Genomic DNA, 18,478 nt, shown 5'->3' on the forward strand with positions numbered 1-18,478 from the left:
AACCCGTATAGCATAGAACAGATAGTCTCGGTCTCGTAGATTGACCACCAGCACCGCCTTTTGGTCTCAATAGCCCTGGTCACTGGGTCATCGAAATCGGGTACTCCGGATCGTTGATCAGCTGCAGTTTGATGTAGGTTGAGGGCTTGAGCAATTCGCAAGCCACAGCCACATATCGGCCAGGCTAACTCGGGCTCTCCATGGTACAAGTGAAAGCACCCCAAGAGGATGCATGTTTGCACCGCCTCGATCGACCCGGAAGAGACATAATCGAGGAGCTTCAGTCTCAGTATGGACAGTATCTGTTCTTGCAGTGATGCTGAATCAACGCCCAAACGGACTAGCTCAGACCGTATTTCGTCGCTCAAGTACGGTAGGCTAGTAAGGCATACGCTAAGAACGAGACTGACGAAACTGATGCTTGCTCCTTTAATCCCGTCATCGCGAGAAATACTGTTAAAAAGGCTTTCAAAGCGCTCCTTGAATTCATCTTGAAAGAAGATCAGAAAGCACCAATGGATCTTGTCGAAGTAATTGTCGATCAACAACTTTGCGACCTGTTTCTTGGGTAAGGTCATCACCAGAGCACGCTCGGCATCGCTTGACCTCTTGCTTCGATGTAGCCTCGATTGGCAGAGCCCAGGAGTATGTGGGCTGGGTCTCAGTGGGACGCCGTTTTCTGCTCGCGAAGAGCTTGTGGCAATGCTTCTAGCTGACCATTGATTCGCAGCAAACGCAGATGTGTCGGCCTCTCCCGGTGTTGTCGCATCTTGACGTTGAAAAGCCTTTCAACACGTGTCAGCTTCCGTAATAAGCACAGCACCGAGTGAAATCATTGCCTCATCCATGAAAGTCATCGCTGCAGAGTTCGATGGCCATGATCGCCTACTCCTCTCCACGGGTGTTACCTGCGGGGCAGGGGAATCTGCTCCGATGTAAGGACCATCATCTTCCAAAGGTGAGGAAGCTGTCCGCGAGGCAGCAGTAATGACCGCTTCAGGTGATGCAGGTGATGTAGCCTCCAACGCATCATCTTTTCCAGTGACTGTGCGCCGACTACGTTTTGTCCGCCGGAGACTTGCGGTGTCATCCTTGTCTCCGTCCGGTCTGCGGGGCCGATTCCGGGTGAGTTGAGGCCCCTGGATTCTCCACCGATTGGTATCCTCATTAACACATTCCACTTCAGCTCTGACACAGAGTGTGCAAGGCCGTTGAACATCACACTTAAAACAATCTTGTGGTCAGCTTGTTTCTCTTGTTCAGGGGCAGATCAAAAAAACCTTGAGCTTCTGCCGCCGACATCTTTGACAGGCTGCAGAAACCTTCTTGCGTTGGCGTCTTGCCGGTGGGTTTGCTGACGCAGCATGCGGTTCCATCTTGATTTTTGGATGACAATGTCAGTCAGAGCATTGCCTTGACGGGTGTAGAAAGGGATGAGGTTCCCACGGTGCTGAGGAGAAGAGACTTCCACCGGAGCGCTCCGAGTAACGCTAGTCCGTTTCTGGTAATTACACCCACCGGAACGGAGCAATCCCGATGTAAGACAGCTACAACTCATGCGAACTCATCAAGCTCCGCTGCAATTTTGGGGGTACTGATTCCATTCGTGTCGTCAGATGACATCATTATCTTATCTTCACAAGAAAAGCCCCAAGTTCCTCGTAATGAACAGCCTGTAGGTCGATGTATTCGGCTAGAGTATTTTATCGACGGGACTCATTTTTTCCAACAGTGAACAAAGGAATACGACAAAAGGACCACGTGAAATCGGAGATCTTGTCAGCTGCTTGTATGGGAACCTTGAATTCTATGGTGACAACATAATGTGAGAAAGGTCGAAGCAAAAGCTTTCTGTCCTCCTAATAACCTCCAGACGCTGCATCGCCGATAGGCTTGAACTCCACAGTTGTCGGCTTATCCGTGATACCTCTAGCAACAGCAGCTTCCATGATCGCAATCGTGGCAGTAGCCCCAATTCGAGTGACACCCAAAGCCATGACATGGAGCAGGTCATCCAACGTTCGCACTCCTCCCGCCGCCTTGACTTGTACCTCCGACTTCGAATGCTGCCTCATGAGCTTGAGATGCGGCACTGTTGCCCCAGCATATGTGTACAGCCCATTAGGCTGCTTCACAAAGCCGTACCCCGTTGATGTTTTGACGAAGCCAACACCGATGTCCGAGCAAATCTCACACAGCCGGATAATGTGCTTCTCTTGAAGATAGTCGTTCTCGAAAATGACTTTGAGAATGGCACCGTGCTTGACGACAGCTTCATTGATCTGGCGAATTTCCTTGGCGACATAGTCCCAATCGCCACCGAGAACCTTTCCGATGTTGACAACCATGTCGATTTCCTTTCCGCCATCGTGAGCGGCGCCTTCGGCTTCAAAGACCTTGACTTCGGTGGTGCTGTTGCCGTGAGGGAAGCCGATGACCGGGCAGACCAGCACGTCGCTGCCTTCAAGCTCGCTTTTGGCGAGGGGGATAAGGCAAGGCTTTACGCATGCCGTGGCGACATTGTACTTTTTGGCAATGCGAAGACCCTCCAGGATGTCGGTATCGGTCATGGTCGGGTGGAGGAGTGAGTGGTCAATCATCTTGGCCACCTGACCAAGGGTCACTGTGATCGTGTGTGAGGCTTCTGTGCTGCCCATCTTGTGTCGTATGCAATGGTCTTCCTTAATCAGGGCTGAGATATGTGGTTACATCAAAGCGATTAAGTGAGACGATTGTTTATTTATACATGTATTTTCTTCCTGTATCCTATTCCGCCGAAGGCTTGGAACTCATTTCCGGTGGAACGGTTTCCCAATCGAGAAGATATCCCCGATTGAACGTGCCCCCGACATCGCCAGACCTGTCAAATAGTCCGTCACACAAACGACTTCCCTCCTACATACAACCCCACCGGCACCCACTGTTAGTGCCGCGCCGGGTCCGCCACATCAACACTAACACTACCAAATCCATCCCATACAACTAGAACCCTCGCCCGCGATGGCCTCGCAGCCAGCCGCGGGCCCCTCGCAGGCCCCTAGAGGCCTCTCATCCATACATAGCCTCCCCCGGACCCCCCCTCCCCCTACCTCCCTACCTCCACGACCGAGGGGCCTCACGCCCCCCCCTATCCGGCCCTTGGGAAGGGGGCCACGATCGGCCGCCGCCGCCCTCCAGCAGGCTCGAGAGGGTCGGGCCCTCCGAGATGAGGCCCTAGACCTCCTCGCCAAAGGCCTAGATGCCCTCATTGGGACGGCCCCAGCACGACTAAAGGCTACAGCCCAGGACCTCATCGATACCTTTACCCGGTTTGCGACCGCAGAAATCTCTGGACCCACCCCCGGCCCCGGCACGGGAAAAACGTATGCCCAGGCAGCTAGTGACTCTACCGCTAGCAGCCCCGGCCCCGGCCCCAGCCCCGGCTCCGGCTCCGGCCCCAGGCCGAACCCAGTAACAGGCCGGCGGGCCACCAGCTGCATACGCCAGCCTAAACAGACCCAGGACCTCCGCCTACTAGTTCGGCTCCCGGCAGAACATATACCTACCTCCAGAACCCTAGCCCCTCACTCAGTTAAGATGGTGGTAACAAAGGAGCTTAACTTACAGCCGCAAGACCTAGTTGAGGTCCGCCATACTGCTACAGGCTTCTCACTTCAGCCCCAAAACAAGGAGATCCAAGCCTTACTTCTTCAGAGAGCCCTTAAGATCAAAAACTGCCTTACAGCTGAGAAGGTTGAGATACCTACTAAGTGGCATCAGTATATCGTCCCATTCTGCCCCCTCTACTTTACCAGCCTTGATGGCAGTAGGGTTAGCATAGAATCTGAAATAGAGGAAGAGGTCTTCCTAAAGACAAAGCAAAGACTCCTCTCCTGGCGCCCAACCCGAGATAGCCCCGATCTAGCCACAGCTACACAAAGCCTGATTATCGCCCTCCCTCAAGGGGTTAAGGGAGGCTTCCGCCTGTTTGGACAGTCAGGCCCTGCCCGTCTGCTTCCCCCGAGGAAGCAGACCCCCAAACAACACTCCCCTGGCTGCCAGGGCTTTCACTCAAACCGCTACTGCACCCGGAAACCCCTCTGCGAGAACTGCAGCAAACCGCTAGATACTCATGAGGCTGGGAGCTGCTTAGCTAGGTCTAAGTGTGCTAACTGCTATGGTCCCTTCCCAGCAAGCCATGCAGACTGCCCAGCTAGGCCTCTGCTGGTTAATGGAAACCTAATTATCCCAACCCGGAAGGAACTGCGAGGTATCCGGATAGCTGGAGAGAAGGCGTCTGATGATCTCCTAGCTAGCCGGGCCTGCGCCCCAGGCAGCACATAGCAAGCCAGGGCTAAGCCAAGCGCTACACAAGAGCAACAACTGGCATCCAAGCGCCCTCGACCCCTCACACCCACACAAGACTCAATTGTTGTTGCAGATACTGCTAGTGTAGCTGGGAGCAACAATATGGATGAGGATGAGGCTGAAGACTCTGAAGCCCTCCCCCCCCTAACTAACCGCCCTATCCATCCACTCCCAAGCAGCAGCAGGAGCCAGAGGGTAGCCCAGAAGCCTGACTATAATGTTGTTAATGCCTACACCCACCTCGACCTCGACTCAGAGCTATAGGCTCAGGCCAGCTACCCCACAGGTACTACGAGTTGCCCAGTGTAATGTGGGGAAGAGGAGCCCAGCCCATACAGCTCTCTTGGAGCTCTGCTGGGCAGATCAGATCGACATAGTCCTGATACAGGAACCCTGGGTAGGCTATAGAGATAAGATGCAGATTAACACACACCCAGGCTTTAACTCCTATGTACCAGTTGACTTCTGGAACAGCAGAGACACAAGGCCTAGGGTTATGACCTACACACGTAAAGGTCTAAGGCTGCAGATACAGCAATAAAGACCTACCCAATCAAGAGATATCTTATGGGTGAAAGCTGGCGACCTCACTATTATGAATATATATAGGCCGCCAGATGAGCCTATAAACCAAGCAACCAGCCTCCTTTTAGATTATCAACCGCCAGAGAGAGCCCTTATCGCTGGGGACCTTAATGCCCGCCACTCCTCTTGGGAACCTGGGACCCCTAGCTGGAACCAGGGCGACGATATTGCAGAGTGGGCTGAAGTCTATGATCTGTCGTTTATTGGAGAAGTTGGGGCCCCTACCCATACTCATGGGCATACCCTCGACCTGACCTTCTCAAATATCCCCTTTGCTGAAGCTTATATTAGCCCACACCTACACCCAGGGGCTGACCACCAAGCTATTACAACAATTATCCCTATAGGCAAGGCCCAGGAACAGGGACGCCAGACTAGCCACCTCTCAGTCCCAGAGTCAGCCCTACCCCGATTTATCGACCTAGTAAAGGCTGGGGCTGCAGCCCTGCCTACCCCAGGGGAACACCCAAGCCCAGCGGAGCTGGACACTCTAGCTGCCCAACTGGTTAGTCTCTTCCACACAGCCGTTCAAGCTGTAGGTAAGAGACGGACTAACCAGGGCAGGGGAGCCCCCTGGTGGACAGAAGACTGCTCAGAAGCCCACCGAGCTGCTATTAAGGCTAGGCGCCAACAGGCCCAAGAACCAGGGCTAGTTATACCTCCCCCTGTCCTAGAGGAGCAGAAAGTCTTCCTGACAACCGTCAGAAGGGCAAAACGCGCCTACTGGATAGCTAAGATTGAAGAGGTTAAGACAGACCAAGACCTGTATAAAATCTTAGGCTGGCGGAAGTCTAGCTTAGCAGTTAAAGCCCCACCTCTCATAGTAGAAGGACGGACGATCAGCAATAGCCTCGATAAGGCTCAGGCCCTTCGAAAGGCCTTATTAGAGCGATTTAGTGCTGCAGACGACTTACCTGGGAACCCCTTTGCTATTCCAGTAGTCGCAAGGCGTCTTATACCCTGGCAGGATACAGTTAGTATGGAGGAAGTACGCCAGGCTACTCTAACAGAGACTACAACCCCTGGGACTGATAGGATTACTACAAAGTTACTACAATGCACCTGGGGTTTAGTAGCTAGGCCTATACAGCAGCTCTTCCAGGCCTGCGTACAGGTAGGCTACTTCCCTAGACCCTTCCGCAAAGCAGAGGTTGTTATGATCCAGAAGCCGGGGAAAACAGACTTCTCTAAGACTGGGTCTTGGCGCCCGATATCCCTGTTATCCTGCTTAGGCAAAGGCTTAGAGCGGCTGATAGCAAAAAGGATGGCCTACCTTACTATCCTAGAAGGGGCTGCCAGCCCACAGCAGGTTGGAGCCCTACCAGGGAGGGCTGCAGTTGACCTCACAACCTGTCTAACCCATGAGATTGAGAGGGCTCTAGATACAGGGCTTACTGCGACGCTAGCAACAATGGACGTCAAGGGGGCGTTTGATTCCGTCTTACGAAACCGACTTATTGTCAGGCTACGACAGCAGGGCTGGCCTAGCAGCCTGATCAGACTGGTCTACACCTTCACCTCCAGCCGAACAGCCTGCGTCAGGCTAGAGGATACTACTACTGAGGACTTCCCTCTTTCCTGTGGACTACCGCAAGGCTCTCCGCTGTCACCTATCCTCTTCCTGCTCTATATAGCTGATATCCTAGCTGACGATCAGAAGCTACGGTTTGGCTATGCAGACGATATAGGCTTAGTAGCTACTAGCCCCTCGCTAGAAGAGAATGCTACAGCCCTAGGCCAGGAGATCACTAGTATCCTCAGCTGGGGAACGGAAAATAAAGTCGCCTTTGACCCAGCTAAGTGTGAGGCAATCCACTTCAGCAGAAAACATAAACAGACAACAGACCTACCAGATATCCAAGCGAGAGGCCTAACTATTAAGGCCTCAACTAAGCCTATAAGATGGCTAGGGGTCTGGTTTGATAGGAGACTCACCTTCCAACACCATATAGCAATAAAGGTAGCAGCAGCAAAGAAGGTAGCCTATTTCCTACGGCACCTAACAAACACTAAAGGGGGGCTCCCAGCAGTTGCAGTTCGAAAAGCAGTTCTTGCTTGCGCCCTCCCAATAGCCCTATATGGAGCGGAGACCTGGTATGCAGGCCTGACCAGACCAGCCCTGAACAGCAGCACCAATACTAGCAGTAGCACTACTCTACAGATAGCTACAGTTGGCACAGGACAGAAGGGCCTAGCCTGTAGAGTTGGAAAAGTTATCACAGCAGCAGCAAGGGCTATCCTACCTGTCTGGAGGACCACACCAACCAGTGCCCTCATCCGAGATGCTGGCCTACCTACAGCAGAGGTAGCCCTTGAGGCAGCGCGACTACGCTTTGCTACACGCCTACAGAAGGTTGACCAACAACATCCCTTAGTCCCAAGGCTTCTGCAGCCAGGGCGGCAGCAGACCAGGCTCCAAAGAACAGCTGGCCTCTTACCCAAGTGTCCAAGGCCAGCACTCCTACAGCCGCAATACCTCCCAGGGTCCTATAACCCTATAGCCACAAAGACGAAGGAAATAGCAGCGAGGATCTTCCAGGCCTGGCTTAAGACTGTACCAGAGAAGCATACTATTATCTACTCAGACGGCTCTAAAGCCCCTAATGGCGCCACAGGGTTTGGCTTTGTTATATACCGTAAGAACAAGCGTATAGCCCAGGGCTGCGGCCGCCTCGGCTTAGCAGAAGTGTTTGATGGGGAGGCTGAGGGGGCGAGGGCAGGGCTCCGACGAGCCCTCCTTACCTCCCAGGGCCAGCCTATACACATCTGTATCGATAATACCAGCGTTATCCAGGGGATCCGAGGCAGGGTCCCAGACTCCTCACAAGCTGCCTTCCTTGAGATCCAAGAGGCAGCTAGGATGTATGACATACGAACCCATTGGTCCCCAGGGCACCAAGGCATCAAAGGAAACGAGGAAGCAGACAGCCTAGCCAAGGAGGGCACAACCCTGCCAGCCCCTAGGGGCCAACTAGCCACCCTGTCAGGGATCAAACGGCTAGCTAGAGAACGCATATGCCGCCAGTATAGAAAATGGTGGAAGCAAGAGGCAACACCCCGCTACACCCAACTAGGGCTTAAGGCTTCCCTCGCCTGCCCTCCTGAACTAGCCCTACCACGGGCTATACTCCATCATCTCCTAGCAGCCCGGTCAGGCCATGGAGACTTCGAACAATACCATCAACGCTTTAACCATACAGAAGCACTGCTTACCTGCTCCTGTGGGGAGGCAAAGGAGGTAGACCACCTAGTCTACTGCCGAAAGACCTTAGTGAGGAGGCTTCAGTGGCCCACCCTCCACCCTTCTAGTCCACAGGAGCCTATAGGACCAATAGGATCTCTTGATCGGTACTACAAGGGGCTAACCACTGATCATGAAGGCTTCTGGGCCTTTCTCTGCGTGACAGACTTCTTCCAGAAGATCTGCCCGCGGTACTAGGGCCTAGGCCTGAACCTAGGCCTTAGTAACGAACCCCCTCCTCGTAGAGGAACTGACGAGTATAATGGAACTAGGGAACCAGCGGGAACTAGGGACGGATAGAACACGTAGCAGCCTATAGGCAAGATTTGGAGGACGTTTGGAAGAGGCGTGTACTGTAGAGTATATAGCTTGAGCCTGCGGCCCTCCACGCCATATACCCCTCGGGAGGTCGGCCGCAAGGGCGGCTGCGCCTTTGCCGCCACGGCGTTAAATAGAACAACAACAACAACAACAACAAAATAGTCCGTCAGCACCAAAGGTTGACAGTAAAAGCTAAAGAGCAATAGGGCTCGGCTCGTCTTTCCAATGGTAAAAACCTTGCTCGGCACCTTCGATTTCGCTCGTCTCTGATACGTCGAAGTCTTGTAGCTCGAGTTCCTTCGCTTCTTGGATGTAATCACTCCATACGGGTTGTGGGTAGGGTATCAAAGAAGAAGAGGTTTCCGAAAATGTACATTCCACAGTTCTCCACGGCTGGTAGTTGGGCATCATCGACCTTAACATGAAGTAAAAATGCAGCTGGTGTGTATACTGTTCATCGCCCGGTTTGAACTTTGGTTCGACTGCCCATACAACCTTTCTTAGGCTTTCAAAGCAAGTTCGAAGATCCCAGAACAAGTCAAAAGGGAGTTGCCGGTACTGAGAAGACCTGGGGGGGCCTGAGCATAAAACTAGTGTTTGTACATTGCTGAGCCAAGAAGATGTAGTAGCAGGCGTCTCTTTGAGCAATGAAATCTTTGCAAACGCCAGCTGAAGCCCTAAGAGAGGCTGTGCTGGCGGAAACCAAATATAGTCTGTGTTCCAGTTGATACGAGCGAGCTCGTAGTAAGGAGTATTGTACCGTTGGGGGATTTTGAAGATCGGACGGACGATGTCTCTCACAATGTTTGCCTCTTTGCATATCTCGTCATCGCAGTACTGCTGTGGCTGGTAAGAAGGGTCGAAACGGAACCCAATGCGAGTCCATTCAAACCAGAGGCCTGGTTTGAATACCTGTTGCGTATCCCAGTGTATGGGACGACTGTAATATTCTTTCCATACTTCATATCGGATATCGTATGGCAGCTGAGGGAAGAAATGAAATGTCGTTGGCGCCATGATAAAAGACAATGTGTGTGATGTTGTCCGCGAGTGTAGAGGCCTCTTTCCGAATGGGATGTGCTTTGTTTGATAGGGACTATTCTGTGTGAGTCACTACTCTGAACTATGTTCTATCACCTTGGGAGCTTCTTTACGTGCTTCATATTTATACCCTACTGGATACAAACTCTCGCATCGGGCGAGCTGTAATTGGTCGAGCGCTTGATGAGGACAGACGAAGTTTAATCGTGTTCCGTCAACAGTCCATATATGTTGCCAGTACGTAAACATGATGGTATAGCAAACGCTAGATACCTTCGCTGAAATCCAAAAATTGTAGTTCAAATCAAGTCTAATATCCACAACGGTCCCCAGTCTATTTCAAAATTGTTCTCTTAAGGCAAAGTTCAATAATGATAAGTCTAGAAAACGCGATGGGGATTCCATTCAAAACGAAAGACAAGACGCAACTTCCAGTTACACTAGTAAAAAAGGGACAGACGACCATCCTTATTCCCGCATTCCCGTACAACATCGCCAAACGAATTTCCGAAGCTTTGCTCAGCACCTTCGATTTCGCTGACCTCTGATACTCCAGAGGTGTGAAGGTCTAGTTGCTTAGCTTCCACAATATACTCACTCCATTCACGTGCTTCTTTTCGCCATGATGCAGAATGTCTTGGTGGATTGGCATCCAGTAGTTGGCATTTTACATTTTTCCATCGCGGGCGTTGACGGATCATCCATCTCAACAGGAAGTAGCACCACAGCTCTTGAATATACCCGCGAAAAGTTCCACTTCTGACTGCCCATACAACCTTTCTCAAGCTAGTGAGGTAGGAACGGATACCCCAAAGCAGATAATGCGGCAGGGTTTGGTTCTTGGTACTGCCGATAAAAGGAGCCTGAAGCACCAGGGTTTGTACGTTGTTTAGCCAAGTGGATTGAGAATCAAGCGACGCCCTCAGCGCTCCATTGCAAGCGAAGGCAATTCCACAATAGTTGGATCGAGGCTTAAGCCAGACACAGTCGGTATTCCAGTTTACTCGGAAATGATCGTGGCTGACACATGCAACAGAAGTGCGCCATCGTCGGAATTTGAATACCGGCTGGACTACGTTTCGCACAATTTCCGCCTCTCTGCATATGGTATCGTTGCCTTTCTCAACCAGACACTGATTGTTCCACGCAAACCATAATTCGGGATAAGGCTCGAAAGTCGCTCTCCAGTCTTGGGGCTGGTAGTAGTGCTGTTTCCATATCATATACCGAATATCATAGGGGAGTTTAGGAAACAAATGAAACATCGTTGGATGCATGATAAAAGACCGGTGTATTTAATTCTGTTTGCTCCGGAAATCCATATCAAAGCTTTGCAAAATGATAGAAGAATGAGCTTTATAAAATGCACAATCCTTCTCTTGTCAAGACCCTTGTTAATGCATCACCTTGATAGTGACTTCGACAACACAATGGGAGCGCCCCGACCATACCTGTACAAGCCCGACCATACCTGTACAAGCCCGACCATACCTACCTCCCATGTGTGGAGTAAAGTAGAAAATAAAGTAGAAAACTTCTTTCTCCGCCCACTCGTTTGCCCCCAAAGATGCAGCAAAACTTAAACCCGTTGGTTGATGCAGTAGTAGCCTGAAATACTAAATCGTTTTTTCACTTTGTCTAGCGTCTCCTACCCAACCCTAATCACTGTCTTGCCTAACCCTCCCTTCCCGTTGTATACTGTCTCACACGCAGCCTTGACTTCTTCAATATCTTTGAGATTCGCCGTACATCCAACTACCGGCGTGATCTTTCCCTCTTCCGCATGTCTGGCCAGTGTCTGGAGGTCTTTTGCGTTGGGGTCAAGGAACAAATACTCATATGCCACTCCCCATCTTCGAGCCCGTGTCCGACGATACGCGTCGAATATGTCTAAGACCAAGCACCCAAACCACGGGAGTCGCGGATTATCAGGTCGCTTCATCACGCTGGACTGCTGAAGTTGGTTGCCGGATGGCTGCGTTGAAATGGAGACAATAAGGCTGGTTGACGGAACCATGAGATGAAGAAAAGACATGGCTTCACCCGTCGTGTCCAAGATGAAGTCCACTGATACGCGTGGAATCACCTTTGTCGGATCCTCCTTGGTATAATCAATCACTAAGTGCTTGCTATTAGCCAGGAAACCGGAAAAGGGCTTGTCATGAAATACGCACCTTGATCGACTGTGCCCTCTCCCAACAGCTTGGGCACTTGGTCAACCTTTGAAGTCGAGACGGTGGTGATCACCTTGCCGGCATTGAAAACCTTCTTCGCCAGCTGGCAAGCATATGCTCCTGTTCCGCTCACTGTGAACCTGTCAGTGATTTTCTTAGGTTGTATCGATAGACAAAACTCACAGCCCGCGGGAATGAATACCGTTTTGCCCGCAAGCAAACCCTGGTATCGACTTAATGTCTGCAACGCCGTCATGGCGGCCAACGGCAACGATGCAGCATCCTCAAATGAAACGTTCTTAGGCTTCAATGCGACATATTGTTCCGGGCACTTGGCATATTCGCTCCATGCTCCTGTGAAATAATGCGTCAAAACCAAGATTCAGGTCCTCCATGCTCACCCAAGTGCTTACCTCGATTTGCTTCTGGTAAGCGAGAAAATACCTCGTCTCCAACTTTGATGCCTTTTACGTCTTTGCCGACTTGGGTTACGACCCCTGCGCAATCATAACCAATCTGGTACGGAAAGCTATGCTCAATCAATTCAGCTACTGCGCATAATGATGGGGGTTATGGAGCGCTTCACGCACCTCTCCTTTACCGCAAGCTTGAAAATACCAGCCGCTTTCTTCACATCGACTGGGTTGATACTCGCTGCGTGAACCCGAAATAGGACATCCGCAGGGTCGGAAATAACTGGTTGGGGTATGGTGGAGAGTTGGTATCCCGAAGGGTCGGTGTAGCTTGGTGCCGTGATAGTCAACATTAATGAGGCCATAGTGGTATGCACGGGAAGCTGGAATACAAGTTAGAATGAGATGAATGTCCATGAAGTTATACGCAGTTGATCTCACTGAGCAAGCCCTACTAGGGGAACAGTTCGTTGCGGTCGGAGGAATGATTGAGCCGGGTGGGATGCGGAGCGGAGCCGGAAATGCAACTCCACTAGGCGATTGTCCCACGCCTGGAACCACAAGGACTAGCGAAGCGATCATTCTAGCGCGGAATTCCGTGTCTCAATTTACAGTGGACGCACGCGAGCAGTGCCTGAAAAGATTTGCAGAACCGCAATTCGGCCTTTTCTGAATCCCGTGCCAGTTCTGTCGCGTCTCCGACGGAGCGCACAACAAACACCACTGTTCACAATCACCCACGAGCTTCCAGATAGGTTCCAAAGGCTTTCTGAGTCACATTTACGAGGCATTTCGAAGGTAGAGAGAGCCATTTAGAATGTTGGCCTCGGTAAATGCCAAAATAACTCATGACATTCAAAACTTTTGGACCGCAAAAAATGCGGGTGACGATGGCTTTCAACGCTTAAACTACCGCATCATCTTCAGATACTCGCCAGACCAGTCTCTCACCACTGACTGCCTTGTTTCTCAGTAACACGATCGCATCCTGTGCTCTTTCCAGCAGTGTCTCGCCTTCCACTATCCTCTGAGGGTTCGGCCGCACGACCTTCTGCTCGAGTAACGTCGGAATAATCTCGCACTGCATCTTGTCTTTGAAGAGTTGGTTCTAGTCGATGTTAGTATGGAAATATTCGTCACGATCGGAATGCATGTATCTCACCTTGAGATAAAAATGCGTTCGAACACCCTTCACAGTAACTCCCTCCTTCCACTGCCCTTCGGCTGGCTCGGTCATCTGATAGACGGGTGCTTGAATTTCTGTCGGGTCGCTGATGACCACCGGCAACATCACGGCGACTTTGGTGTCCTTGTCCGCCAGTTTTGTAATGTGCCGTAATGACCCTGTCAAGTGCCCGATGCAGTCGATCACGTACGGCACACCTTGCGGTCCAAGGTACTCTCGGATTTCATCGACAACATGCTTGTCTCGGTAATCGAAACAGACGGTGGCGCCAAGGGACTTCAAATACTCGTGATGCTTCTTGCTCGAGACGACGACGAGGTTCTTGTACCCCCAATGCCGGAAGACTTCGATGGAGTACATTCCCACGGACCCGGCCCCGCCCCAAAGCAAAATCGGCGCGTCGGCCTCCGGAGGGGTCCATCCTTCGGGAATAGGCCACGGTAGCGGCAGGCCGAGATCCATGACGGCGGCCTGGAAAACGGTGACAATGTTGTCGGGAACAGTGACAGCCTCTTGCATGGTCAAGCCTTGCGGCATCTTGCCGAGCAAATATGTCGGTACAGTGATGAGCGTCTGTGCAGCCTTCTCTTTGCCATCCTTGACGTCGCGGAATGAGTATCCCAGAACTTTGTCGCCAACCTCGAGATCGACATGATGCGGGCCGGGGCCAACCATAAGCACCGTCCCTGCGAAGGTGTCGCCAAGAATGCGGGGGAACATGTCGATCAGTAATCCTCCGTCGGCCTGGTGCAGGTGGTAAGGTGTCGAAGAAGTCCATTCAACCTTCACAATGACTTCGCCGGCATCGGGTGGATACGTCGGTGCATCGATGAGAATGAGTGGCTCGCGGGGAGCTCTGACGGCGACCGCCGGGTGAATTGCCGGAATTTCGATCTCCATGTCTTGATTCGTTCTTCGACGCACTGAAGATGGAACTGTGGAAGATGCGTGGGAATAAGGGAAACTGGGAGAGAGCCGGGCTTAAGCTGCGCAGAAGATGAAGATCGTGGCCCACAACGATCATACGAGAGCTCGAATGCTTTTTATGAGGAATGATGAAGCTCCCCGAAGGCGGAAAAATAAGCTTCGGAATCTGCATTCAATCTAGGGTCCTATGACAGCATTGTGCATGCCTAGTCCTCTCGCTAAAGCTGCTGTTGGATCAACAATGGCTGGCCGTGGGCTGGGCGGATTTCTGCGGGGGCTTACCAATTGCCCTAGTGAGCTGTCTCTCCTCTCGCCGTGGCGAATGCGATGACAAGTCGTCTCAGGAATGTGTGAGCATTTTTATGTCGTCCGGCTTGAGCAGCATTCGGCTCGTGCGTCCGGAAGCCGGATTCGTTGGGACGAACTTCCTTCTTCTGATGGAAGGATTCTTGCTGAGCAATGTCTTCGGCGCCGAAGTTTGTTGGTGGAGATCACAATCGCACCGAAATCGTCCATCCTCGGCGCCGGTAATCTATTTGGCGGATGATTAGATTGAGCATGGCGATAGAGGTGGCTTACCAAAAGCCACATTTCTCTCCTCTTTCTTCAAACCGCCACGGCGACTCTTCGGCCTGGCAAACGGTCCATCGGCGAAGAACGGGTCTGCCGATCCCGGCTGCAGCCCCACACGCCCCGCATCTCCCGGCGGATATCGGAGCTGGATCCACAGCTACGCTCAAAATTTCTAAAATGCAGCAAAAAGTCAACTTTCACAGAAGCGCAATGCTTCGGAGCAAAAGATTGTGATCAGTGGGAGGCTTGAACTCCCGGCCTTGGCATTACTCAACACGACGGGTGTCGTATTAGTACCACGCTCTAACCAACTGAGCTAACCGACCTGCTGGTTGTGCGAAGGCTGAAAACCCTAAGATCCATATATTGGATCCACTGCGAGAAGCCCTGCGGCGTGTGGCCACCAGGGGACTCCCAAGACTTTTCTTCCGTGGCTGTCAACCCTTGGTTCACATTAAACTTGCAGGCTAGGAAGATACCCTGGGGGCTATTGCATGGTGTTTCGGTCGCTTTTCGTCATGGATGTACGTCATGGTCGTGCAAAGGCACCCCAAGGTGAGGGGCAATCAGGACTGAAATAGTTTTCAATGAGGACTCCCTATGTAGGGGAATGGGGTTAGATGTGGCGTATTGAGAGAACCGGCCTTGAATTCACACGGGAACTCGTCAAGCATACCGACACCAGCATTTACGACTTATGCTATCCTACCTAGTACTGATTCGTCCCCAGTCAGTGCTTATTTTGGCTATTCTCGATGCAGAAGAGGTTCGTGAGGGCATGGGGCACTCCCTCTCACGCGGCATACTCAAGGAAGGGGAAGCCTTGTCTCACACGCGAGCCCAACCAGCCGTCATAAACTCGAACTTGGAATGCATGAGGCAACACGCAGGATATTCGCAATAAGTGTTTCAACGTTTCTTTGAAGTCATACCTCATAACTCATTTCAGCCAGTAAAGTCCTTCATAGCATCACCAATAGCGTCATGGCCCTCTCCATCCTTGAGGTCCTTGCCCCCTCTCAGGTCCTTGTTCGTAGCCTGAATCAGCACGCGACGGTAGCTTGTCAAAGCCGGGGAACCACTATCCGTGACTTCCAAGATCAAGTGCAGCAGCTGGCCCTTAGCCTTGGGCTTCTGGCTGATCAACTCCAAACAGGACTTCTCGGGTGGTGGCACGGTGACCTTAATCTTCTTGCCATCCCCATCCAGCTTCTCAATTCCGAGATGCGCAACCTCAAACTGGACAAGCCACTGAGACGCGCTGGGCTCGCGGTATTGCCACCACTTGAAGGTCAGGTTGTCGCCATCAGGGTCGTACGTCTCCGAAGCATCCAGCTCGATGGTGCTGTCGGCCTCAGCTTCGAAGTACAAAGGCTCCAATCCGCCCTTTCCATTGACGACCACGATGGGGTGGTGGTTTGTTGATGTCACATCGGGGTTGAGCGACCACTGCATACGAGCAGCGAAGTCGTTCTGGTAGGTATCACGCCAGCGCCAAATTGTGGCTTGGTTGGAACGGTAGGTCTTGCCGTCTGCGCCCACAACTGAATCCGACATATCGCTGTAGTGCTTGCCTCTTTGGCCAGCGTCGCTAGCGTCCGTCAGGTCGTAGCGACCGCCCCATGATCCGTACTCAGGGTGCTCGCGGTCGCCGAGACCGTTCTGGATCAGGTACAGGAAGGTAGGGGTATCACCCTCAGGGATGAAGAGATAATCCGGGTAGGCGGATCCCAGGGGGCCAATCTGAATGTTCTCCTTGATCCACTGCTTCGAGACCTTGGAGAAGTCGGGGCCGCCCTGGTCAAAGCCGTAGTACTTGTCGCCAGAGATACCAGTCCAGGCGGCAAGACCGTACTGGTTCCAGCCGTGGATGGATGAGATATAGAAGATGTCGGGGAACTGGGTGCGGATCCACGCGGAGGTGTCGTCTTGGTCTGAGATGGTGTATACTCTCAACTTGGCGCGCAGCTTAGCCGCCTGTTCGGGGGAGTGCTTGTCGCGGATGGTCAGGAGGACCTGGGCGAGGACATTGGTACCACCCCAGACGAGCACCCACAAGGGGTCTTCTGAAGCGGCCTCGATTCTTTCGAGAAGGAGTTGGGCACCGTCGGTCAAAGGCTTATCCGCACCTACGCCAGCCATACCATAGACCTGTCCGTAAACCAATTAGCGGGATCCCGAAAACCGAAATGGAAGCTATCTTTCTCTCTGGCCGAAAAGGGGTTCATCGCGTAGGGGGTCGTTTGCGTACCGGTGGGCCCGACTTGACCAGGGCTCGGAGACTGTCCGCCGAGGGATACGGGTAGTCGGGATGCGTGTGCTTGTTGAGGTTGCCGACTGCGCCGGCGTAGGCGTCGAGGATCTTGCGAATGTCCTGGGGACAGACCTTGTTCTTCATCCATGTCGAAGAAACCGCGACGAGACCTTCGGTTTGGAACTGATTGGAGTAGAGGAGGTAGCGGACGAGGGACTCCGCGTCGTCGGGCTCGTTGGAAATGTCTGTGAGAACAAACACTCTGGGCTTGTTGGGGAAGGTCTGAAGTCTGGTGGTTTGCGCCATCTTGTCGGTCCGTCTGCAGACTATTGTGCAGCCTGCACGAGTGACGTGAGGGGAGGAGAATGAAGCCACGAATATGAGGTTACGAGACGGTCCAACTTCGTCGACAAGGGTTCTCTCGACCAGCACCTGATGATCTCAAATGATGCGATTGTCTTCCTGTCCGTGAGCGAGGCCCTGCAACTTGCAAGCAATGCGTCCCTTTGTATGACGAGATTCCGCGCGCGACGTGTCTTTGAAAGTGGGATGCTAACGATTTCCTTGTTTGGATACATTCGCCTGTGGTCTTCAGGCCCGAATCATCGTGTGGTGGCCTCGGCCGGATTCCGGTGCTGCTAAATATTCTCCAGGGTGTCAACCCCGCATGCCGATGGCTTTTGGACTTGGGCTTGTCCGGTTTGGGGGTCGTCAAGCGCCCACGCGACTCGTGTGGGGACAAACGTCCAGGATCATTTCCCGAGGCCTCGGTCCGGGGTTGCGTCATTTTGAACGAAGGAGTTGGATTGGAATAGCTTCACTGACGCGTCTTGAGTATCTGCGACTAAACCTGGGCGGTTTTCGTTCCGCACTCATCAACTTGTCGTAGTTGAGTGTTGGAGTCTGTTTTGAAAGCCCCTGTTACCGCGATGGAATCTTGCGCCGTGATTTGATCATTTCGATCAACTTCAAGCATCAATCAGATCAGATGAATGCTTAAACTTGGAGACGGGCAGGGCGAACAATTAAAAACATCCAATGTTATGCGGCGTTAAAAGATGCCGAATACGGAAATCTTAACCACTCTCTGTTTCTTCCCACGCGAAAGACGGCACGGAACACGGGCCAACATCGGACAACGGCCACCGCGATAGTGCGTGATCACTGATCGGTCACTCGTGTCTACGCCGCCGAACGGCGCAGTCTGGACTTGACCGACTGTCGACAGAGAATCCGCTTTGTTGTGAGAAGCCTAGCCAAAGTCGGAAAAGGCCCCCGAAACGAATCCACATGGCTGGAAAACGCCCGTCAAGTCGATGAGAGAAGCCCCCAACGCTCGCGAGCCGGAAATAGCCGGGTTCGTGTGTTTGTGCAACGCACGAGGCACAACAAATTTCTCCAAAATTCCCCTGAGCC

At 52.4% G+C, this 18,478-nt stretch overlaps 5 protein-coding genes across 5 annotated transcripts; 1 reads left to right on the forward strand and 4 right to left on the reverse strand.

Moving 5' to 3' along the window:
• Positions 1-1,859: 1,859 nt before the first annotated feature.
• Positions 1,860-2,657, reverse strand: deoC (Deoxyribose-phosphate aldolase; the record flags this gene model as incomplete). The annotated part of the gene is made up of 1 exon (XM_037329329.1): positions 1,860-2,657. One exon carries the CDS (start codon positions 2,655-2,657, stop codon positions 1,860-1,862), a length of 798 nt encoding a protein of 265 aa, XP_037172020.1.
• A 3,686-nt stretch (positions 2,658-6,343) lies between these two features.
• Positions 6,344-8,371, forward strand: RTase-7 (putative RNA-directed DNA polymerase from transposon BS; the record flags this gene model as incomplete). Its single annotated transcript, XM_037329330.1, has 1 exon — positions 6,344-8,371. One exon carries the CDS (start codon positions 6,344-6,346, stop codon positions 8,369-8,371), a length of 2,028 nt encoding a protein of 675 aa, XP_037171878.1.
• Positions 8,372-11,183: 2,812 nt separating this feature from the next.
• Positions 11,184-12,487, reverse strand: CGCA056_v014089 (Reticulon-4-interacting protein 1; the record flags this gene model as incomplete). The annotated part of the gene is made up of 5 exons (XM_037329331.1): positions 11,184-11,653; positions 11,710-11,841; positions 11,893-12,063; positions 12,123-12,238; positions 12,300-12,487. 5 exons carry the CDS (start codon positions 12,485-12,487, stop codon positions 11,184-11,186), a joined length of 1,077 nt encoding a protein of 358 aa, XP_037172022.1.
• Positions 12,488-13,026: 539 nt separating this feature from the next.
• Positions 13,027-14,208, reverse strand: CGCA056_v014090 (Uncharacterized protein; the record flags this gene model as incomplete). Its single annotated transcript, XM_037329332.1, has 2 exons — positions 13,027-13,230; positions 13,285-14,208. The coding sequence occupies 2 exons, from the start codon at positions 14,206-14,208 to the stop codon at positions 13,027-13,029; spliced, it is 1,128 nt and encodes a 375-aa protein (XP_037172434.1).
• Positions 14,209-15,753: 1,545 nt separating this feature from the next.
• CGCA056_v014091 (uncharacterized protein) lies at positions 15,754-17,368 on the reverse strand (the record flags this gene model as incomplete). Its single annotated transcript, XM_037329333.1, has 2 exons — positions 15,754-16,959; positions 17,060-17,368. 2 exons carry the CDS (start codon positions 17,366-17,368, stop codon positions 15,754-15,756), a joined length of 1,515 nt encoding a protein of 504 aa, XP_037172433.1.
• Between the last annotated feature and the right edge of the window lie 1,110 nt (positions 17,369-18,478).

The sequence above is a fragment of the Colletotrichum aenigma genome, assembly GCF_013390185.1.
Source record: "Colletotrichum aenigma strain Cg56 chromosome Unknown KSG_Cg56_contig10, whole genome shotgun sequence".
Classification (NCBI taxonomy): domain Eukaryota; kingdom Fungi; phylum Ascomycota; class Sordariomycetes; order Glomerellales; family Glomerellaceae; genus Colletotrichum; species Colletotrichum aenigma.